Source organism: Podarcis gaigeae (assembly GCF_964106915.1).
Source record: "Podarcis gaigeae genome assembly, chromosome: 7".
In the NCBI taxonomy this organism is placed as follows: domain Eukaryota; kingdom Metazoa; phylum Chordata; class Lepidosauria; order Squamata; family Lacertidae; genus Podarcis; species Podarcis gaigeae.
The window spans coordinates 39,790,678-39,808,226 of NC_139683.1; the positions used below are offsets into that span (position 1 = coordinate 39,790,678).

At 40.0% G+C, this 17,549-nt stretch overlaps 2 protein-coding genes across 15 annotated transcripts in view; one reads left to right on the plus strand and one right to left on the minus strand.

Annotated features, from left to right (window-relative positions):
* Positions 1 to 17,549, plus strand: part of ST18 (ST18 C2H2C-type zinc finger transcription factor) — a 185,263-nt gene that overhangs the window by 162,888 nt on the left and 4,826 nt on the right. For 10 of the 12 annotated variants that reach the window (XM_083747587.1, XM_083747586.1, XM_083747590.1 and 7 more), the window contains 8 exons: positions 3,081 to 3,193; positions 6,238 to 6,300; positions 6,903 to 6,971; positions 9,782 to 9,844; positions 10,064 to 10,144; positions 11,620 to 11,841; positions 13,119 to 13,207; positions 14,271 to 14,374. In XM_083747587.1, coding sequence (XP_083603713.1) covers positions 3,081 to 3,193; positions 6,238 to 6,300; positions 6,903 to 6,971; positions 9,782 to 9,844; positions 10,064 to 10,144; positions 11,620 to 11,841; positions 13,119 to 13,207; positions 14,271 to 14,374 — 804 coding nt within the window. Of the gene's footprint in view, positions 1 to 3,080; positions 3,194 to 6,237; positions 6,301 to 6,902; positions 6,972 to 8,030; positions 8,808 to 9,781; positions 9,845 to 10,063; positions 10,145 to 11,619; positions 11,842 to 13,118; positions 13,208 to 14,270; positions 14,375 to 17,549 lie in introns of those variants that run through there. The other 2 variants (XR_014566478.1, XM_083747584.1) reach the window with 2 other exon arrangements.
* The window catches only part of LOC310848697 (uncharacterized protein), a 51,480-nt gene continuing 38,560 nt past the window's right edge, over positions 4,630 to 17,549 (minus strand). The window contains exon 5 of one of the 3 annotated variants that reach the window (XR_014566512.1): positions 4,630 to 4,881. The gene's annotated coding sequence lies outside the window, so the exon portion shown is untranslated. Of the gene's footprint in view, positions 4,882 to 11,572; positions 11,703 to 12,007; positions 17,524 to 17,549 lie in introns of those variants that run through there. The other 2 variants (XR_014566513.1, XR_014566514.1) reach the window with 2 other exon arrangements.

Sequence of the window (17,549 nt, forward strand, 5' to 3'; positions counted from 1 at the left end):
CCATGGTCAGCACTGACTAGCAATGACCCTCCACGGTTTCCCAACCTGACTTGGGAGATACCAGGAAATGAACCTTATACCTTCTTCACAGAAAGTATTTTTCTACTTGCTTAGCCATGACTGTTTCCTCAAATAACATGCTGCAATAAGTCAGTTGCAACAAGCAACCATTTTAAAGCTGTGCCTTCATGCTAGTCATTATGTGTGTGTCTTCTGGTCCTGAGCAATCTCACAGGTCATAGATTTTTTTTAAAAACCAAAAACAAAACACCTTGTGTTGAAGTGACACTCTCCTTAGGCAGACAATTGCCATACAGTCCCACTTTTTGTTGATGTTATTGTTTAGCATCTTGCTTTAAATTTCTGGCAGCAGCACCCAGGGCAAAGGGGTTAGGAGAACATGAGGCTGGCTGAAACATGTTAGATGCAAGTGGGTATGATCAGAGGACTATACAGAAGCCACGAGGAAAATAAACCACCAAGGAGTTATGTGGCAGCTTGTGGTGCTTGTAGAGAAAAAGGACAAGGATAAGCCGATCTTGTTCCTAGCTTGTGACAGGGGTAGTAATTGCAAGACAAGATTGCTGTGCTTGTTCTTATCTCTGAGGTTGACCTTGCTAAAGAAGTGCCTTATCTTCCTGGGTCCTCAGCAGTTGTTGCATTTGTGGTGATGAAAGAGGAGGAAGAGAGTGTTCGTTGTGACACAGATGCTCACATTTCAGTCTTAGACATGCTAAAACACTTGTTTGTTAATAAAGAAGTCCTAAACCAGGATAATGAGTGATTTCAATATAAACTTACTTCGATTCAGCTGGTATTGATTTGGACCCATCCAATGAACCAAACTCACAACTGGGTCCTGTTGCTGGTGATAAGAGCCAAGTTTCCAAAAGGGCAAATTGTTCCATAGTGAATCTAGTAAATTCCTGGAGATAGTTATGGGGTTTATCCAATAGATTGCAGCTGTAGAAGTAAAAAATATAACAAACCCAAAACATTTCTGTGAATTAAACAAAAGACTTTGGATCTGAGTACATAAAACCTTGATGGAGACAATACTGTATACAAAAATTGCTGCCAAGATTTTCAGCACATAGACATTCTCAGCTTAAAAGTTGTGGGTTTTGTGCACCACTCTTTTTAAAAAGATCTGAAACTTTAACAGAATACTATTTCCTCACAAGTCAAGCTTGCATCATCCAACCCACAAGCTTCCTGATCCTCCAAAGTCAACTTACTGTCTCTGAAATGTTTTGGTTTTTTTTAAATTCTACAGCTTTTCCAACACTAGATAACAGCAGGAGTCTTAGAAACTTTCTCAAATTATAAGGGTGTAAGTTGCCTCAAAGTAAAATAAAATAATCTATTTTTAATTTATTTTCTGGTTCATATGCACAACAGTTGGCTGATTTTGTTGGTCATTTCTAGAAAATATTGTCTCCCTCATACACTGAGAAATGGCCTGTCCAGATGCCCCTTAAAAAAAATAATCCTGAATTTGGAAGAGGCTCACACTTTCTCCAAAAGGAAAGTGCTGAGAAATAACTGGAGCTGTCAGTTTAGTTCAACTGTCAGTTCTCCAAAGATTCCAGGGTTTAAAATGTTGAAAGTGCCAGATGCTATTATCTGTTATTCGTGTTGTCATTATGTTCTGGTCTTTGCAGAAATCAATATAAATGTCCATCTGCACATTAATGGAATTTCATTCATTTATTTTTGTCGTCCTGTGTGCACATAGGAATATGCGCACTGGCAAGAACTCAACTTCAAACTAGTGGAGCTTCCCTGCCATCCCCAGTAACGCCCCCCCCCCAACACATACACACAAATGCAGTCTGCAGTTTGGCAGACTGTTCTGGAAATAATGGGGAAGTTCAGCTTTTGTACACATCCCCCCCACTTTTGTAAAAAAAAAAAAGAAGAGCTCTTAACTGGAAGTAAGCTTGTTATCAGTGGTACCTTATGTCTCTGAATCAACTGACCACTTCACAGTAGTCAGCACTTGTGATGCACATGAATGGCCTCTCAAATTTCTCCTTCCTATTTATTGTTTGAATATTTGTGACCTGCACTTTCATAGAATCCTATAATTGTAGAGTTGGAAGGTACCTAAGGATCATCTAGTCCAACCCCCTGCAATGCAGGAATATGCAGCTGTCCCATACACAGATTGAACCTGCAACCTTGGCATTCATGCAATATATTAAGGTGGCTTAGAGCATGCAATACAGCATGCTTACAGCATGCAATGCAATAAAAGCAATCAATCTAGGTAAAACATAATTAAAACAGCAATAAAGCAGCAATAGATAATGGCTGGTTAAAAAGAAAAAAATGTGAGGGCCTACCTAAAAAATACAGCTTTTAAGAGATGTCTGAAAGAAAGATGGGGCAGTTCTTGCTGAAGCTGCACAGGTCATGAGTTCCACAGGACAGGGCTTGCTATGCTAAAGCCTTGGTTCCTAGTGAAGGCAACTGAACACTAGGGGCTGAAGCAGAGTCAGCCCAAGACATTCTGGTACCTGCAGCGAATCACAATATGGTGGGGGGCCCTCCCTACCAGGGAAGAATATATGAATGAAGATTAGGATCTGCTGCCATCTCACCTTGCCTTGTGGGTAGCTAGTTTTGGGCTAGGTAAACCCCCAGAAGGGCTCCATCAGAGATATTATCAGCAGAAGAATTAGGGGAGCATTTTCACTAAATTTCCCCAAGGACAGGAGAAATTCTCAAACCGTTTCTTAGGGCTGAGGCTTTCCATTAGCAGTGGCCATAGGTTGGCACCTTAACTCTGCCCATCCCAAGGCTTTGTCTTTGTCTTGCTGATGTTGCAAGCAGCAGCTGCTATGTTGGCAGTTTGGGCACCATTTTTCACCCTGCTAAGATGGGAATGGTGGCCATTGCACAAACAAAAGATGGAGCATATTGTGATAACATTCTAAATTGTGATAACATTCCTAGGGGAAAAGGGGGCGGGAGAGAGAGATTCAGAAATAGGTCTTCTGAGAAATTTTGGTTCAGCTCTAGCTACCAGTATTGTGTTGAAGATAGAAGCACCTCATTCTTTTCTGTTATTTCAGAAAGATCCTGCGAGCTGTCCTGAAAGCCTGGATGAAAAAAGATACTCAGATGTCTCGGTTCCTAGTCCAAAATCTAAGCTCCATTCAAGAGATCTCAAAAAGGAACTGATCACGTGAGTCACAAAACATTCCTTTCCTTCTTGTTGTCTATGGGCTTGAGAAGTCCACACACTGCTGATTTGCCCAGGGTGAAGAAATGCTGGATCTCGTCCCTAATATACACTGCAGAATATTGGGTGCCATTACATCTTCCTTTTTAGCACTGGACTTTAAATCTCTGGGTAGATTTGGGGCAATATTCTCCTTTACTTTTGGCTCATGCCACGTAGCAAGTATGAAAACTTCAGGGAAATGATCACTTCATAAACAGGTCATCCATATCCTGCATGGGGTTGGATCCCACAATTAATTACCGTATTTTTCCGTGTATAAGACTAGTTTTTTTTACCTTTAAAATAATGTCAAAAATTAGGGGGCGTCTTATACTCTGAGCCATCTCCCACCATTTTCTTAAATCTGAATCCCCCAAAACAGGGGGTGTCTTATACATGGGGGCATCTTATAGATGGAAAATACAGTAGTTCCTGTTTGCTGTACCTGAAATCAGTCTACAGACAGGCCTGTTTGAATGCTACAATTCTGTGGGAACACAAAACAACAACAGAATGTGTTCGTTGCAAAAAAATTAACTTTGCCCAAGAAGAGCTAGGTTTCTAATAGAGCAGTTGTTGGCATGTAATAGAGCAGTTCCTAATCAGTCCGTTTCATATGATCAATGTATCATTAATAGTTGATATTCTTTATCTTTCTCTGGCAGCATTCACAAGACGGTTTACCGTATTCCGTTTTACACTTGTTCTTAGCCAAAAGGCTGAGAAGTGTTTCCGTTTTCACAATGTTTTCCTAACTATTAATTGCCACATTATATTTCAGTTTCCACGTGATATATAAGCCATGTCTAGAATATAGTGGGATATAGCACAAGTTTATCACTCATTTCCACATTATTTGTCAATGGGTTTTTTTTCTGGAAGCAAATGAGCACTAAGCTTGTGCTATATTCCACTATAGTTCCAGAGCTGGCTTTTACACCATGTGTAAGCTCAAACATAATGCAGAACTTAATAGATAGGAAGAAGTTGTGAAAATGGAATAAACAGCCACATGAATGCAGCCTCTATCTCTGTTTTCTATAATTTCATTTATTCATCACCAAATACTTTGATATCAATTCTATGTCTGACGTTTGCCTTATGGATTTAGAAGCCCTCCTCCAGATATTACTGTTCCCATGGGCCAAATCTTCTTTGACACAGCATGCCTCAATCTAAATCTAAAGACTGCTCACCATATTGTATCCACACTTATGTGTTAGCTTTGCCTTTTTTAAGAACACAAATGTTGATGAAGCTAGCAGAAGGAAAAGCAATAATTTCCCCAGTGACACTTTATTTTTATTTTTTACTATTTATTAAATTTCTATTTAAAGATCTGTTGCTGTGTGACATTAATTCCAGGGATCCACACAGCCATTTACTACCTTAATAACTGAACATAATTTCTTCTCTCTATAGTTACAATAACTCCAAGCCTTGTATGGGATTTTAAAGCATCCGTAATACTTGCTCTGCATGCTGATGTGTACCCAAAATGTGCTTGCCTACACAATTTAATTCATAAACACTTAAGACTTGCCATTTAAAGATTCTAAACACTGAGGGCAGAGGACATTTACTAAATATTCACCGGCAGAATAGGTAGTTTAGTGAGCAATACAAATGGCTCCATCATGAGGAAGCACCTATAATGACAATAGCAATTGTAAAGAAAAATTCTACCTCTGAGGTTCAATTACAATGAACTTTCTTCATTATAAATATAGATTACATATTTTTAAATATTAATGGTTTCTCTGGTGATTATATTTATACCAAAGCAGCTGTATGACACAGAATGGAATAAGTTGTCTAAATGATACACTAGTTCTTTAAAAAAAATATGGTGCATTCTATGCTTGTTTTTAAAATATTACTTTGTGTTCCATGCATCAACAGTGTTTTGGGAGGATTAACTAAGAGAATAATTTTGCTTCTGAAGATATAAAAAAGTAGTAGCTGGGACCAAAATGCAGTCTCTGGATTTTTCAAAGTAATTGGGGAGGGGGGGGGGCTAACAATTAACCTGTAGAAAATTGGAATAGGTGAGCCCTTTTCAGAAAAGGGCAGTTTCTCATATCCTAGGGCCCTCAGGTTCATGATTGTTAGTCCTTACAGTGTCATGGTGAAGTTGGGCCATCTAAATCACGAGATCACATCAGCTTTTAATATCACATATATTGTGAATATATAGCAAGGGGTGTGAATCCAGATCCATACACAACCTTTTTTAAAAACATTAAATTGAACTTTCCCCCCTGGAAAAAAAATCCTGTGGTGAATTAAGAGTCTATGGGCACCCAATGCTGAACTAGTATAGCATTTTTACAAGAATATGAAAGTTATTGCATCCATGCCTTCTGAGAATTTTCAGCTCAGCTTTGAACTCATCTTCACTGTCATAATATGATTGATGTGATAAGAAAAAGGTACTATTATGAAATGTATCTTTTCAGACAAATGTAAGGATGGTTCATACACATAAGCATCATCTTCCCATGCCTCTCCACATTATTGTGTATCACTTAAGACAGCATTTGAGCATGGAAGCAGTACATAAATGAATGAATCATAATACACTTGGAGAAATATTAGTACAAATTAGGAAATGTAGTGTGGAAACCCATTGGGTGCTACTTGACTAAATTTTACACAGAGTAGACATACTGAAATGAATTGCCCTAACTTCCTCATGTTCATTAATTTCAGCGGGTTTACTCTGAGTAAAATTTATTTGACTATCACCTAAGTTCATTTTTTTTTTTTTTTTGCAATGGCATGAAGAAAAAATGATGCAATCACAGAAAGGCCTGAGGGTATCTCTCACACTAATATTTCTTGGCACAGTAGGACACCCCATATATATCTATGGGTATGTAATAGAGGGGTGTTCCCATTCATGTGGGAAACAATTATCCATCTTTGTATGTTTATCGCACAGTTCAATAAGAGAGATGTACAACAACTGTATGTGTGTCTGCATTTCCATTTTATTTCCTTAGGTGTCCAACACCAGGATGTGATGGCAGTGGTCATGTGACAGGAAACTATGCATCACACCGGAGGTAAAAAGTGAGAGCGATTAATAACAAAATGAAGGCGTGACATTGTGGACTTTTTACTTACAAACCTGTTCCCATAAAAAAAACCCTGAGCAATTTAGCAATAAAAACATATAAAAACACAGAGCTGAAATCCAGTACAGATGTAGATGGGGATAAAAATCTCCATTTAAAAGGAAGGTCTCCAATAAGTACCAAAAATATAACAGAGGCAGAGCTTGTTGGATATGTAACAGGAGAGTGTTCCAAAGGGTAAATGCTACTAAAGGCCCAGTTCCTACATTGTGCTGAATGGAGCTCCCTATGCAATGGTTTCTGTGATGACCAAGGTCCAGCCTTCAAATAAGTCCCTGTAGCAGTTGAAATGCATCATCTGAGCAAGAAGGAGCTCTGTGGCCTATGAGGGATACACAGCTGTATCACCTACTACACTCTTCCTTCACATCCCTATGGGGATGAAGGAACTAAGAAGGGATTTGTTTACAAGTGGTTGCTCTGTGATCTGTTTTTTTTTAATTTAATGGTTAAATATTTTTAGTGCAATCTTTTAATATTTGCTGAGGTATATTCAAGGAAGCCTATTTCATGTTTGTTTTTCCCCCTAGTGTTTCTGGCTGCCCGTTGGCTGACAAGACCTTAAAATCCTTGATGGCTGCCAACTCTCAAGAGCTTAAGTGAGTATTAGTATCAAAGGAGAGGAAAGGGTTTCATTGCTGTTATCTTCCTACATATTTTACTTACTTCAAAACCCAGTCTGCTTGTTCAGCAACAGGAACCAGTAGAGCTGCAGAGCAGATGTTTGCTCAGCCTTTGGGGTAATAACTCCAGCTTCCTGTAGAATGCACTAGTCCAGCTCTTGCTCCAGTGCTAGGTTTTGGTCATGGACACATGATATGGTGTCCTGGATATGGTGGCAAAGGGTGACAGGTAGCCAGGCAGGGGAATAAGCCTGGATAGTTACAAATGCTCTCAAAGCAGGCCTAAAGACGTCTGACTCCCTATTGTCCAGGGACTGCATGATTATTAATTCACTTCTGAATTAATTTCAAACAGGAAAACTCCACACATCAATATTTTGTTACAGGTCTCATAGTTAACTATTTTTCCACATGTGACGGCCATGTCCAAAAGAGGGATACTGACAGGCTTGGGGAAACTCCAGGGGTTGCAGAAGTGCAGAAAAGATTAGGGAAATACTTTACTGTGGGACCCCAAAAGCATAACTTGAATAGAAACACTCTACAGTGGAATATTTTGTTGCAGATCTCACTAGTCATTGTCTAACTTCTACACCTCTGCCATTCTGCCCCATACCTGTCCAGTTTGTTCCCTTTCACTCATGCAATCCTACCAGTGTAAGAAGTGTAGCTATAGTAATAGTCACCTCCCACAGGGACAAGGTTGCTGGGTGTGCACCAGCAGGCAGTTGAAACTGCCCTGGCTAAGGGAATTTGGGAGCAGTCTTATCCCACCCAGCAGGTATAAATCAGAGGAAGGGGAGAGAATCTTACTGTTTGTCAGGTCTTGAAGTAGATGTGTCTAAATGTTGGGAAAGAAAATGTTATTCTCATATTTTGAAAGCCAGCTGGAAATACCAAGTCTTGCAAGATGGCTGGATCTCACAAAATATGCAGTCTGGTTTTTCAGATCAAAGTACTTGGGCTAAGCTTTAAAATGTGAGTGTTTATCCAAACCAAGCCTGCAAATCTTTCCTTTTTATCCTTTGCCACTAGACATACCCCTCTGCATGTGGTTGAGGCAAGCATTAAATCAGATGAGTCCATATACTGCAGAGAAAAGTCACAAACAAAAGAGTGGCTGTGGAGGTTCTTAAGGAGGCCTGAGCAATCTGGGCATCTGGCCTTATTATTGAAGAGGAAGGTTGGCAGGCAGTCACCTAGTTATCATTGGGAGCGTTTTGGCTGATGAAGATGCTTGGATAAAGTCTGGCGAAGGCTTCCAAGAATGCTTGACAGAATCCTGTGCTCGTGTAGTGCAGCTTGAAAAAGTGCAACAAATACAGAGCTGGTTACTAATTTGTTGTGAGGAATGCAGACATCTTTCCCGAGGGCAGCATTTCTGTTTGAGAGTTAATCACATCTCCTCCCGCATTCCCACTGTAGCATCTTGAGGAAATGTGACTTGTCTTCACAACTGGTGCATTGGTTGCAATAGTGAGTAGTGAGCACTGTGCATAACGTCATTGGGCTATTGGAACTTGTGGGCTACTGCCTGTGCAATTGCTAGGAACATATGAACCTGCCTTCTACTGAGTCGGTCCATCAAGCTCAGTATTGCCTGCACTGATTAGCAGTGGCTCTCCAGGATTTCAGACATGATTATCTCCCATCCCTATCTAGAGGTTCCAGGAATGAAGTCTGTGACTTTCTACATGCAAAACAGTTGCTCTACTGCTGAGCTGTGGTCCTTCACCTCAACTCTTACTGATGAGCAACACACTCTTACCACCACTACTGCCAGGATTGCCCCTTCATTCATGAAGCAGTGCTGGAAACAAGCACTTCATTTTATGCTTCCAGCTGCGTTCTGCCCCACTCTCTCTGGTTTGGTGAGGTGGTAACAATAAGAGCAGAGTAAGAGGTCTGACAGGAAGCTCTTCCTCCCTTCCCTCACCCCTCTGGCTCTGGCATTGAGAATTCTGGAATATTAGTGTCTCAGCTGCCAGGAAAACTGGACATGTCATTTTCCTAGGATACCTGAGCCCTTATGGTGCCTTATGGGGATTCTTCCCTGGCTCAGATTGCAATCAGAGAAATGACACTGAGTTTTGAATATAGGCAACTATTCCTAACATGCTAAATTTGTATTCTGACCCAGGTTAATATAACTTCCAGCAACATCACTATTCTCTTGTACAACCACTGCAAGCCTCTTTGAGACACTATTGAGTATATTCTATATGAGGCCACTAAGATGTTCCATCACACCTATATTGCACATCTATTATAAGTTCCCCTATGGAGATCCAGGTCTGATGGCATGAATAACTCCACTGCACAGTATTAACAAAAGAAATACAAAATGTTGTTTGAGCCAGACTATAAAATTCCTATTCCTAGAAGAAAGAGAAACAAATGTGTGTAATGGATATACAAGGGGTTATATTTCTTTCTTTAACAATTAATCCAGTGCATATATTTGAGCCTGACTATATATATTTTCAGATTTGAAATGCACTGATTCTAACAAATCAAATGATTATTTTCATCTTCCCCTTCCCAGAAATCTAAATAACTGAGTGGGAAAATTGTGAGCTTTATATCAGTGGCTGAGATTTCATGTACAACACAGCCCTTGTACACCCCAAAATAGTTGCTTTCCTTAGGTACCCTTTCTTATTTTTCCAGTTGCACATGGTCATGTCAGACCAGGAATGTGGGAAATTCTAATGCAAAAAATCTCCTAAATTAGATATTTTATGAAATGTCAAGGGTCATCTTCTTCTCTGCACTTTGCTTTATAGGTGTCCAACTCCAGGATGTGATGGGTCTGGTCATGTCACTGGAAACTATGCCTCACACAGAAGGTAAGAATCTTCTGCTTATTTTTTTTTGGGGGGGGAGGAAGCTTTGGCACTCCAGATTTTGCAGGACTACAACTCCCATCACCCCGACCACTGGCTATTCTGGCTGCAGCTGGTGTGAGTTGGAGTCCAACGTTTGGAGGGCCACAGGATCATCACCCCTGAATCATCCAGAAGCAAAAGCCTGGGGAATCTATATTGCTCTGCTCTGTGTACTTTCAGCTTGTCTGGTTGTCCCCGAGCCAGGAAAGGTGGTCTCAAAGTGACTCCTACCAAGGAAGAAAAAGAAGACCCTGAACTTAAGTAAGTGGAGTGGCAAAGGCTTGTCACTTATGCCTCACTATTCAGTTGGATACATCACAGGAAGATTGGTATCAGATCCACTAACTTAGATCCTCTCCTAACAATAAATCCAAACAAAACCTCCAAAGGATGGTTTTATGGTTCAGGTGCTGTTGTGCTGTCCTTGAAGTAAACCAGATGGCACAGCTCTGGAAAAGTCTCAGGTCTTAAGAAACAAAGGAGAAGCATAGTCTCTGACTCATCCCCCAGCCCAGATGAGCCAAACTTTAGGCAGAGTCCCTTTTTAGACACACTATAATTCTTCTTCTGAGCCCTTATGACCAGTAACCTCACCCTTCTGCCAGACCTGTACACCCACATGTAGGGAAGGCTTACAGATCATACATTATTTCCCCTACCAGTTCACTGGCTGATGCTTACAGGGGCTGACAATTGTCTGCATGTGGAGACTCTGCACATGAATATTTGACCTCATTTTGTTATTAAAAAAATATACCAAGATATATTTATATAGCAAGATAGCATATGACAGGACAGGCAATAAAATAGAAAACATAATAAGAAGAGTGCAAAATGATCATTAAAATGATCGACTGATCAAAACATCTAAACAGTTGTATAGGCCTGCCTACATAAAAAGGTCTTTCAGAGATGCCTGAAAATCAAAAGTGAGTGTAAAAAAAAAAAAAAAGTGATCCACAGCATGGGACTTATGACACTATGGCAGATCACTAATGGAAGCTAGTTGGGCCTCCTTCATATTTAAAGCCACCATATTTAAAGTATTTCACAGTGCAATCCTTTGCATACACTCAAGTCTATTGAGTTCAATAACAGTGTATTAGACTATATTTTTTAAAGTGGTATTCATATGGCAGCCCTAATGTATAGACAGCTTGGAACCAGCAGCCTGTGGGCCAATCTTGGCCCACCAAGGAGTCTAGTTTGGCTTGCTTGGCCATTTTCCTCAAACCATGCCTTTTACTTGTTTCCTTTTCCTTTTAAATATATTTCCCTTGTTCCTTCAAATTAAAAAAACCTTCCTGAGCAGCTTGCAAAAAAACCCCACACTATTTAATAGTGCATATAAATAAAATCAATCAATGACTCTTAAAACAAGAGTAAAATACAGTAGCCTAAAATTCAGTAATCCAGCATCAAACAAGGTATTTGCTCATTAGAAACCCTTCTAAGAACATAAAAAGATGCTGTTGGGTCAGGCCAATGACCCATTTAGTCTAGCATCTCACAGTGGCAAACTGGATGCCTACAGGAAACCTCCAAGAAGGACCCAAGCACATTGAAACCTTGCTATTAGTACATTCATATTATAACAAAGTAGGTTTTATTTTATTTACGGGGAGGAAATCTTTCTTGAGGTGTTGTCGCTGGTACATGGACATTTTCCCCCTCTGCCTCTTGGTTTTTCTTTTCTTTTTCCTAAAAATAACATCAGTTTTGCTGTGCTTCTGTAGATGTCCGGTGCTAGGCTGTGATGGCCAAGGTCACATATCAGGTAAATACACTTCTCATCGCACTGCTTCGGGTTGTCCTATGGCTGCCAAGAGACAGAAGGAGAGTCCTCTCAATGGGTCTTCGCTGCCCTGGAGACTGAACAAGCAGGAGCTGCCACACTGTCCTTTGCCAGGCTGCAACGGGCTGGGTCATGTTAATAACGTTTTTGTCACCCATAGAAGGTATCACTTTGTATCTTTACTTTTTTTTAACTCAACAAATACCTACAATGTATTGCAATTGTGTGAATTTAACAAATGAAGCTGTTGAACTGATAGGAAATATCTTGTTAGGATTTTGCGTAAGTCCCTGAATTAACTCCAACTCATTTCCTAGAGGTGTCCAGGGTTTTTTGAGATGTCTTTGGTTTTATTTTCACTGTCTAAACATTCATATATCAACCTAGAATAGGTGAGAAATCTGCAAATGCAATTTACCGCTTAGCCTTAAAAGTTCTTTTTAAAAGGCAAGGTATTTTTAGCAGCATATTACTGAACTCTTCTTTTCATGTACATTTTGAAGTTGACTCTGAGTTGCAAGCTTTTTAGACTTTTAAGACCACAATCCTAAATTCACTTATCTGAGAATGCAAATATAATTTATTGCTTTAAAGTCCTGTTTAAAATGCAAAGTATTTTTAGTGGCAAATTACTGAGCTGTTATGTTCATTTGCATATCTAAGCTGACCCCAGGAGTTGTAAATTTGGTGATGTTCAGCTAAGTATTACTCCAAGTAGACCAACAGAGATTAACAGACCTAGCTTGGTCATGTTAATTCATTCCAGTGGGTCTACTCTTGAGTTAAATTTAGTTGAATACCAGTCACAGATTTTAATAGAACAATCCTATACACATTTACCTTGGAATAAGCCCTCTTGAATCCCATGGAATTTATGTCTGAGTATAGGATTGTGCTGTAATTGGTCCAGGATTTTACACTGCTGCCTCTAGTTGCAGATAGCGTGACAGAGGTAGAGGGCAAGGCAGCAGGGTATTCAACACGGTGCAAATGAAGTTGCAGAGCCAATCCAGCACTCCTGTGATGTGTTTGTGCCACATTGACCTCATCACTGCTTTGCCTCTCCTTCCCAGTAGATAGCACTGACTTACCACCGCTGCACCATTATGTACTATTTTCCAGAAGGTGTGCTTAAGCTTCTGCTTTGGTAGCAGCCACCATCGAAGATGACCCACTACATAGTTCAAATGGGGCTATGTCAGGAGCTGCACTGAGGACAATTTGCCTATTTGTTCTCTTAGAGAGATTTTAGTAACTACACAACCATTTCGGTCATTGGCAATATTCTGCGCCCAGTAACACTGTAGTAGCAATATAGGATTGCAGCCTACATGCAGCACAATAAAATGGACTTGTACTGCCAAGACCCTGGAAGCTGAGATACAGCAATCAAAAATGTGTTTCAATTTTCAAATAGGTCCCCTTTCCTACTCTTTTCAGTTTGTCTGGATGCCCTCTGAATGCACAAGCCTTAAAAAAGGGCAAAATATCTGAAGAACTGATGACCATCAAATTGAAAGCAAGTGGAGGTAAGAAGATAACAAAAGCAGTACATATATGACACTGGAATCTGGGAGTAAGGAAATGAGTCTGTCTTTGCCCTGTACCGTCTTCTCTGGCCAGCAGCAGCTCTTTAGAGTCTTAGAAAAAGTGTCTTTCCGTCCAGCTGCCAAATATTCTTTCACAGAAGATGCTGTATACTGAAAGCAGGACCTTCTGCAAACACATGAAGACCTTCTGCCTCATGAAGACACATAATTGGATTAATTAATTTAATGTTTGGTTTACTTAAAAATATATATAATTACATTGTGCCTTTCATTTGAACATTTTAATTAAAAGTACTTTGCACTGCCTCACAATGAACAGGACTCAGGTAGAGATGGACAAATTTGCCTATATCCGTGTCTCATCTTTCCAGTCCACCAGATTTCCACATCAAATTTGCAATCATAACAATAAAAAACAACAACAATTTAATAATAAAAATGGACCTCACCAAAATTCATCAGCACTTTGATATGTGCTTCTCCCAATATGCACATTTTTCAAGCAATTTCCCTTAACATTTCTGTACATGTGCATTTTTATGCACATGCTGTGGTTGGGGAGCTGCACAACAAAATTTGGGAAAGTGCAAATTTGGAGGGATAGCTGCTTTTCAGTGTGCTCATTGGTTCAGAAACTGCAAAATAAAAGGATCTGCATTGACATGTAATCCAAATTTCTCCCTCATCCTGAGCTATGGCGACCTGTGCTCTGTTCCCAGGGTTGCCCTTCAACAAATATCGGTACTGGATTGATCCTTTCAATCCAGGCGGGCCACTTTCAGCCACTCGAAGGCCTATTGAGCTCCATCAGTGCAAAGGGAAAATTTCATGGCTGCTTCTCTGCCCCTGACATGCCATAATGGAAGCTTTGACACTGACCCTGTTAAGTGTAGAATTAAATTGCAAATGCACAATTTTGATTCCAGAGACCAGGTTAACTGAAGAGGCTTGTTCTATAACATACCATTATACAGGGGTTAGCATTTGCCCATCTCTTCAGTCAGGTGTGATTTTACACTTGACTTGGCTCATTCTTGTGCAGGTTTAGAGAATGAGGAGGAAATCAGACATTTGGATGAAGAAATAAAAGAACTGAATGAATCCAACCTTAAAATTGAAGCTGACATGATGAAACTTCAGACACAGGTAAGGAAGAAAATCTCTGATTGAGCCCTTAAAAACAAACATCAAAAACTCCTACTATTCTCTGGCATTGCAATGATGGTGAACTCTACTGTACAGTAGTGTAGGTTGCCAGCCTGGTTCACATGAGAAGCTGTTTTCAACAGAACCCAGTAACAGAAGCACATGGCTGTATTGAGACAGCACCGGGTGTTGAAAATGTGCACCCGCTAACAATCTTATACCTGGGGCAACTACCCCTCTGCTCCCCTATGCTATGCCACTGCTACTGCATGTTGACCATTGAGAATTTTGTTTGCAAGCTGTTGTTAACATATACTATGTTTCCCATAGCTGCACCCATGGATCCAGCATTGTAGCAGCATGCAAACTGGACAGAGTTGCATGGAAATCATAGCAACTTTCCAGCTCATTATTGTGGCCCGTGAAACCTAAGCAACATGGCCCAATTTTCTTTTTGGAGGCTTTGCCTTTGCCTTCTTCTACCTTGACCCATATATGGTCCATTTCTCTGGTTCAGCAAGGGTTTCATTGGAGCTTTAAAGGCGTTGTTGCTTCATCTGTCTAGCTTCAACTACTGTTGGTCTCCCTGGCTTCCACCCACTGGTTTAAAGTCATGGTCTCATAGAATGCCTGGGTTCAAACCTTTGCTTTTAATTTTTTCAGATTATTCTAGTTTAGTGCCATACAGCCAACAAAGGATTTTGTTGAGCTTGGAAAGGTTCAGAAAGGGGCAACCAAAATGATCAAGGGCCTGGAGCCACTCCCCTATGAAGCAAGGTTGCAGAGTTGGGACATTTTAGTTTAGAGAAAAGGCGAGTAAGAGGCGACCTGTAGAAGTTTGTAAAATTATGCATGGCATGGAGAAAGTAGGAAGAGAAAAGGGGGTTCCTCCCCTCTCTTATAACATTAGAACTCAGACTTCCAATGAAGCTGAATGTTGGAAGATCTAGGATAGACAAAAGGAAGTATTTCTTCATACAGCACATAATCAAACAATGGAACTCGCTTCCACAGGAATCAGTGATGGCTACCAACTTTGATGGTTTCAAAAGAGGATTTGACAAATTCAGTTGGCGGCAGCAATGCTTCTGAATACCAGTTGCTGGAAAGCACAGTTGGGGAGAGGTCTCTTGTGCTTGAAACCTGCTTGTGGGTTTTCCCCAGGCACCGGGCTAGCCACTGGGAGAAGAGGATATTAGACTAGATTTGCCATTGGCCTGACCCAGCAGGCATTTTTATGTTCCTGCTGAAAGCCAAATTTGTTGTTGCTTATGCAGTTGTTTAACTGAATCTGCAGCCCATTTTTGAAAAAAAAAAAATCATGCTGTTATGGAAAGTTAATGATTTGCTCAATTAAATTTCCACAAATATATATATTTTATGGCAAATTTTCCATTTTAAAAATGCATCGTTTCATCAAATTAGTCTAATGAATGAGCACAATGTAAGTAAAATTGGGCAACTGGAATGGAAAAAAAGACCAGCTAAATCTAAAATTCAAATTGTAATTTACTTTTTCCAAGGATATGTGTTTGTGTGTGTATACACAGCTCCTCAGGCATGCTAAAAATCAGAGATTGTATTCAACTAAGTCTTACTCATTTTAGATCCATTGAAATGAATGGACCTAACTTAGCTATGTCCATTTATTTCAATTAGTCTACTCTGTGTTGGGCTGAGCTGGGTATGTTAACTGTTTTCAGTGCATTCATTTTTCCTCCTTGAAATATAAATAGTATACTGAAGTTTATGTTAGGAGAGTTGTCACATCTGAAAATGCTTAAGTATTTCCATCAAATGAGGAAACAGGACAGAAAAGATTGAATAGAGCCATCCCTATATGACACAGTATCTATCTAAAAATGTCTCAGGCCACATCCAAGCCATACATTGAAAGTATTATTGGACCACTTCCAATAGTCATCTTCCCTCCAAAATCCTGGGGATTATAGTTTGTTAAGGTGTTAAGACTTGTTAGGAGACCCCTATTCTCCTCACAGAGCTAAAATTTCCAGTGGTTTAACAACCAATCCCTCTTCCCAGGGAACTGGGAATTACAGCTTTGTGAGGGGATAGAAGTCTCCTAACAATTTGCAGCACCCTGAAGAAACTACAGTTGCCAGACTTTTTTTTTTGGGGGGGGGGAGGCATGACTGTTTAAAGTGGTATTATAGAGTTTAAAATTATGGTCTCAGCCCCGAGTTCAATTTTTCACTCAGCTTCTCTCAGAATAATATATATAATGCCTGGCCTATGTTACAATGAATTGTTGCAAAGTGAGCTCCTTCTACTTTTTTATTTTTTAGCTTTTATGCTCTGTCCTGTCTCCAAACTCGGCCACTCTACAGCATAACCTTGCCCTGGAAAGTAGCTCAAAAGCCAATACCAGGGTTGCTGCTATTGTAGTGAGTCAGCAGTGATGCTGTAAGAAAAAGGCAGCAATGTAAATAGCAGCTTGCTTGCTCCCTACCTACCCCAGTCCCTAAGGGCAAAAGACTTCATTTTAAATCAGACACTCCTCCTGAGTTGTCAGCTCGAGGCCTGCAGTCTTTCATCCATTTCTGAACACGCTTCCCACAAACAATGCTCTTTTCATCCAGCAGGGTCACTGTCTAGAGCATCATTTAAACATATTCCTCTTCTGAAAGAACAGCAGAATCCACTGACTTAGAAATAAAATGGCTCGCCCCAATTAGGAGCGCCTTTTGACATTGATGTGCATGGAACGGAAAGGACTTGAGCTTCACTTCTGCATAGGCAACTTCCACTGCCTTGGGCTATCACTTCTGATAGCTGCATTTTAGGCCAAGAACCCCACTGTTCGCAGTAACCAGAACTGAATGCAGGAATACAAGAGAGAGAAAATTTTGCAAAGAGCCTGATCCCCTAGAAAAATAAATGATGTGTGTTGGCCCAATGCATTTTGCAGGAGCAGGAAATTTTCCTTCTTCAGGGACAATATCAGTCACACACAAAAACACAGAATTGTACATTTAAAAGAACCCATCTATATGAAAATGTTTTACAGATGTTGTAAGTTGGGGGATGCATACAGGAAAAGTTTTCATAATGTATTTTCAGTGGTTGGTTCTGTTGGGTTTGGGTTATCTTTGTTTCTAGATTGTATATGATGATTCTGAAAAATAATACTAATAAAAATAAAAAATAAAAAGAA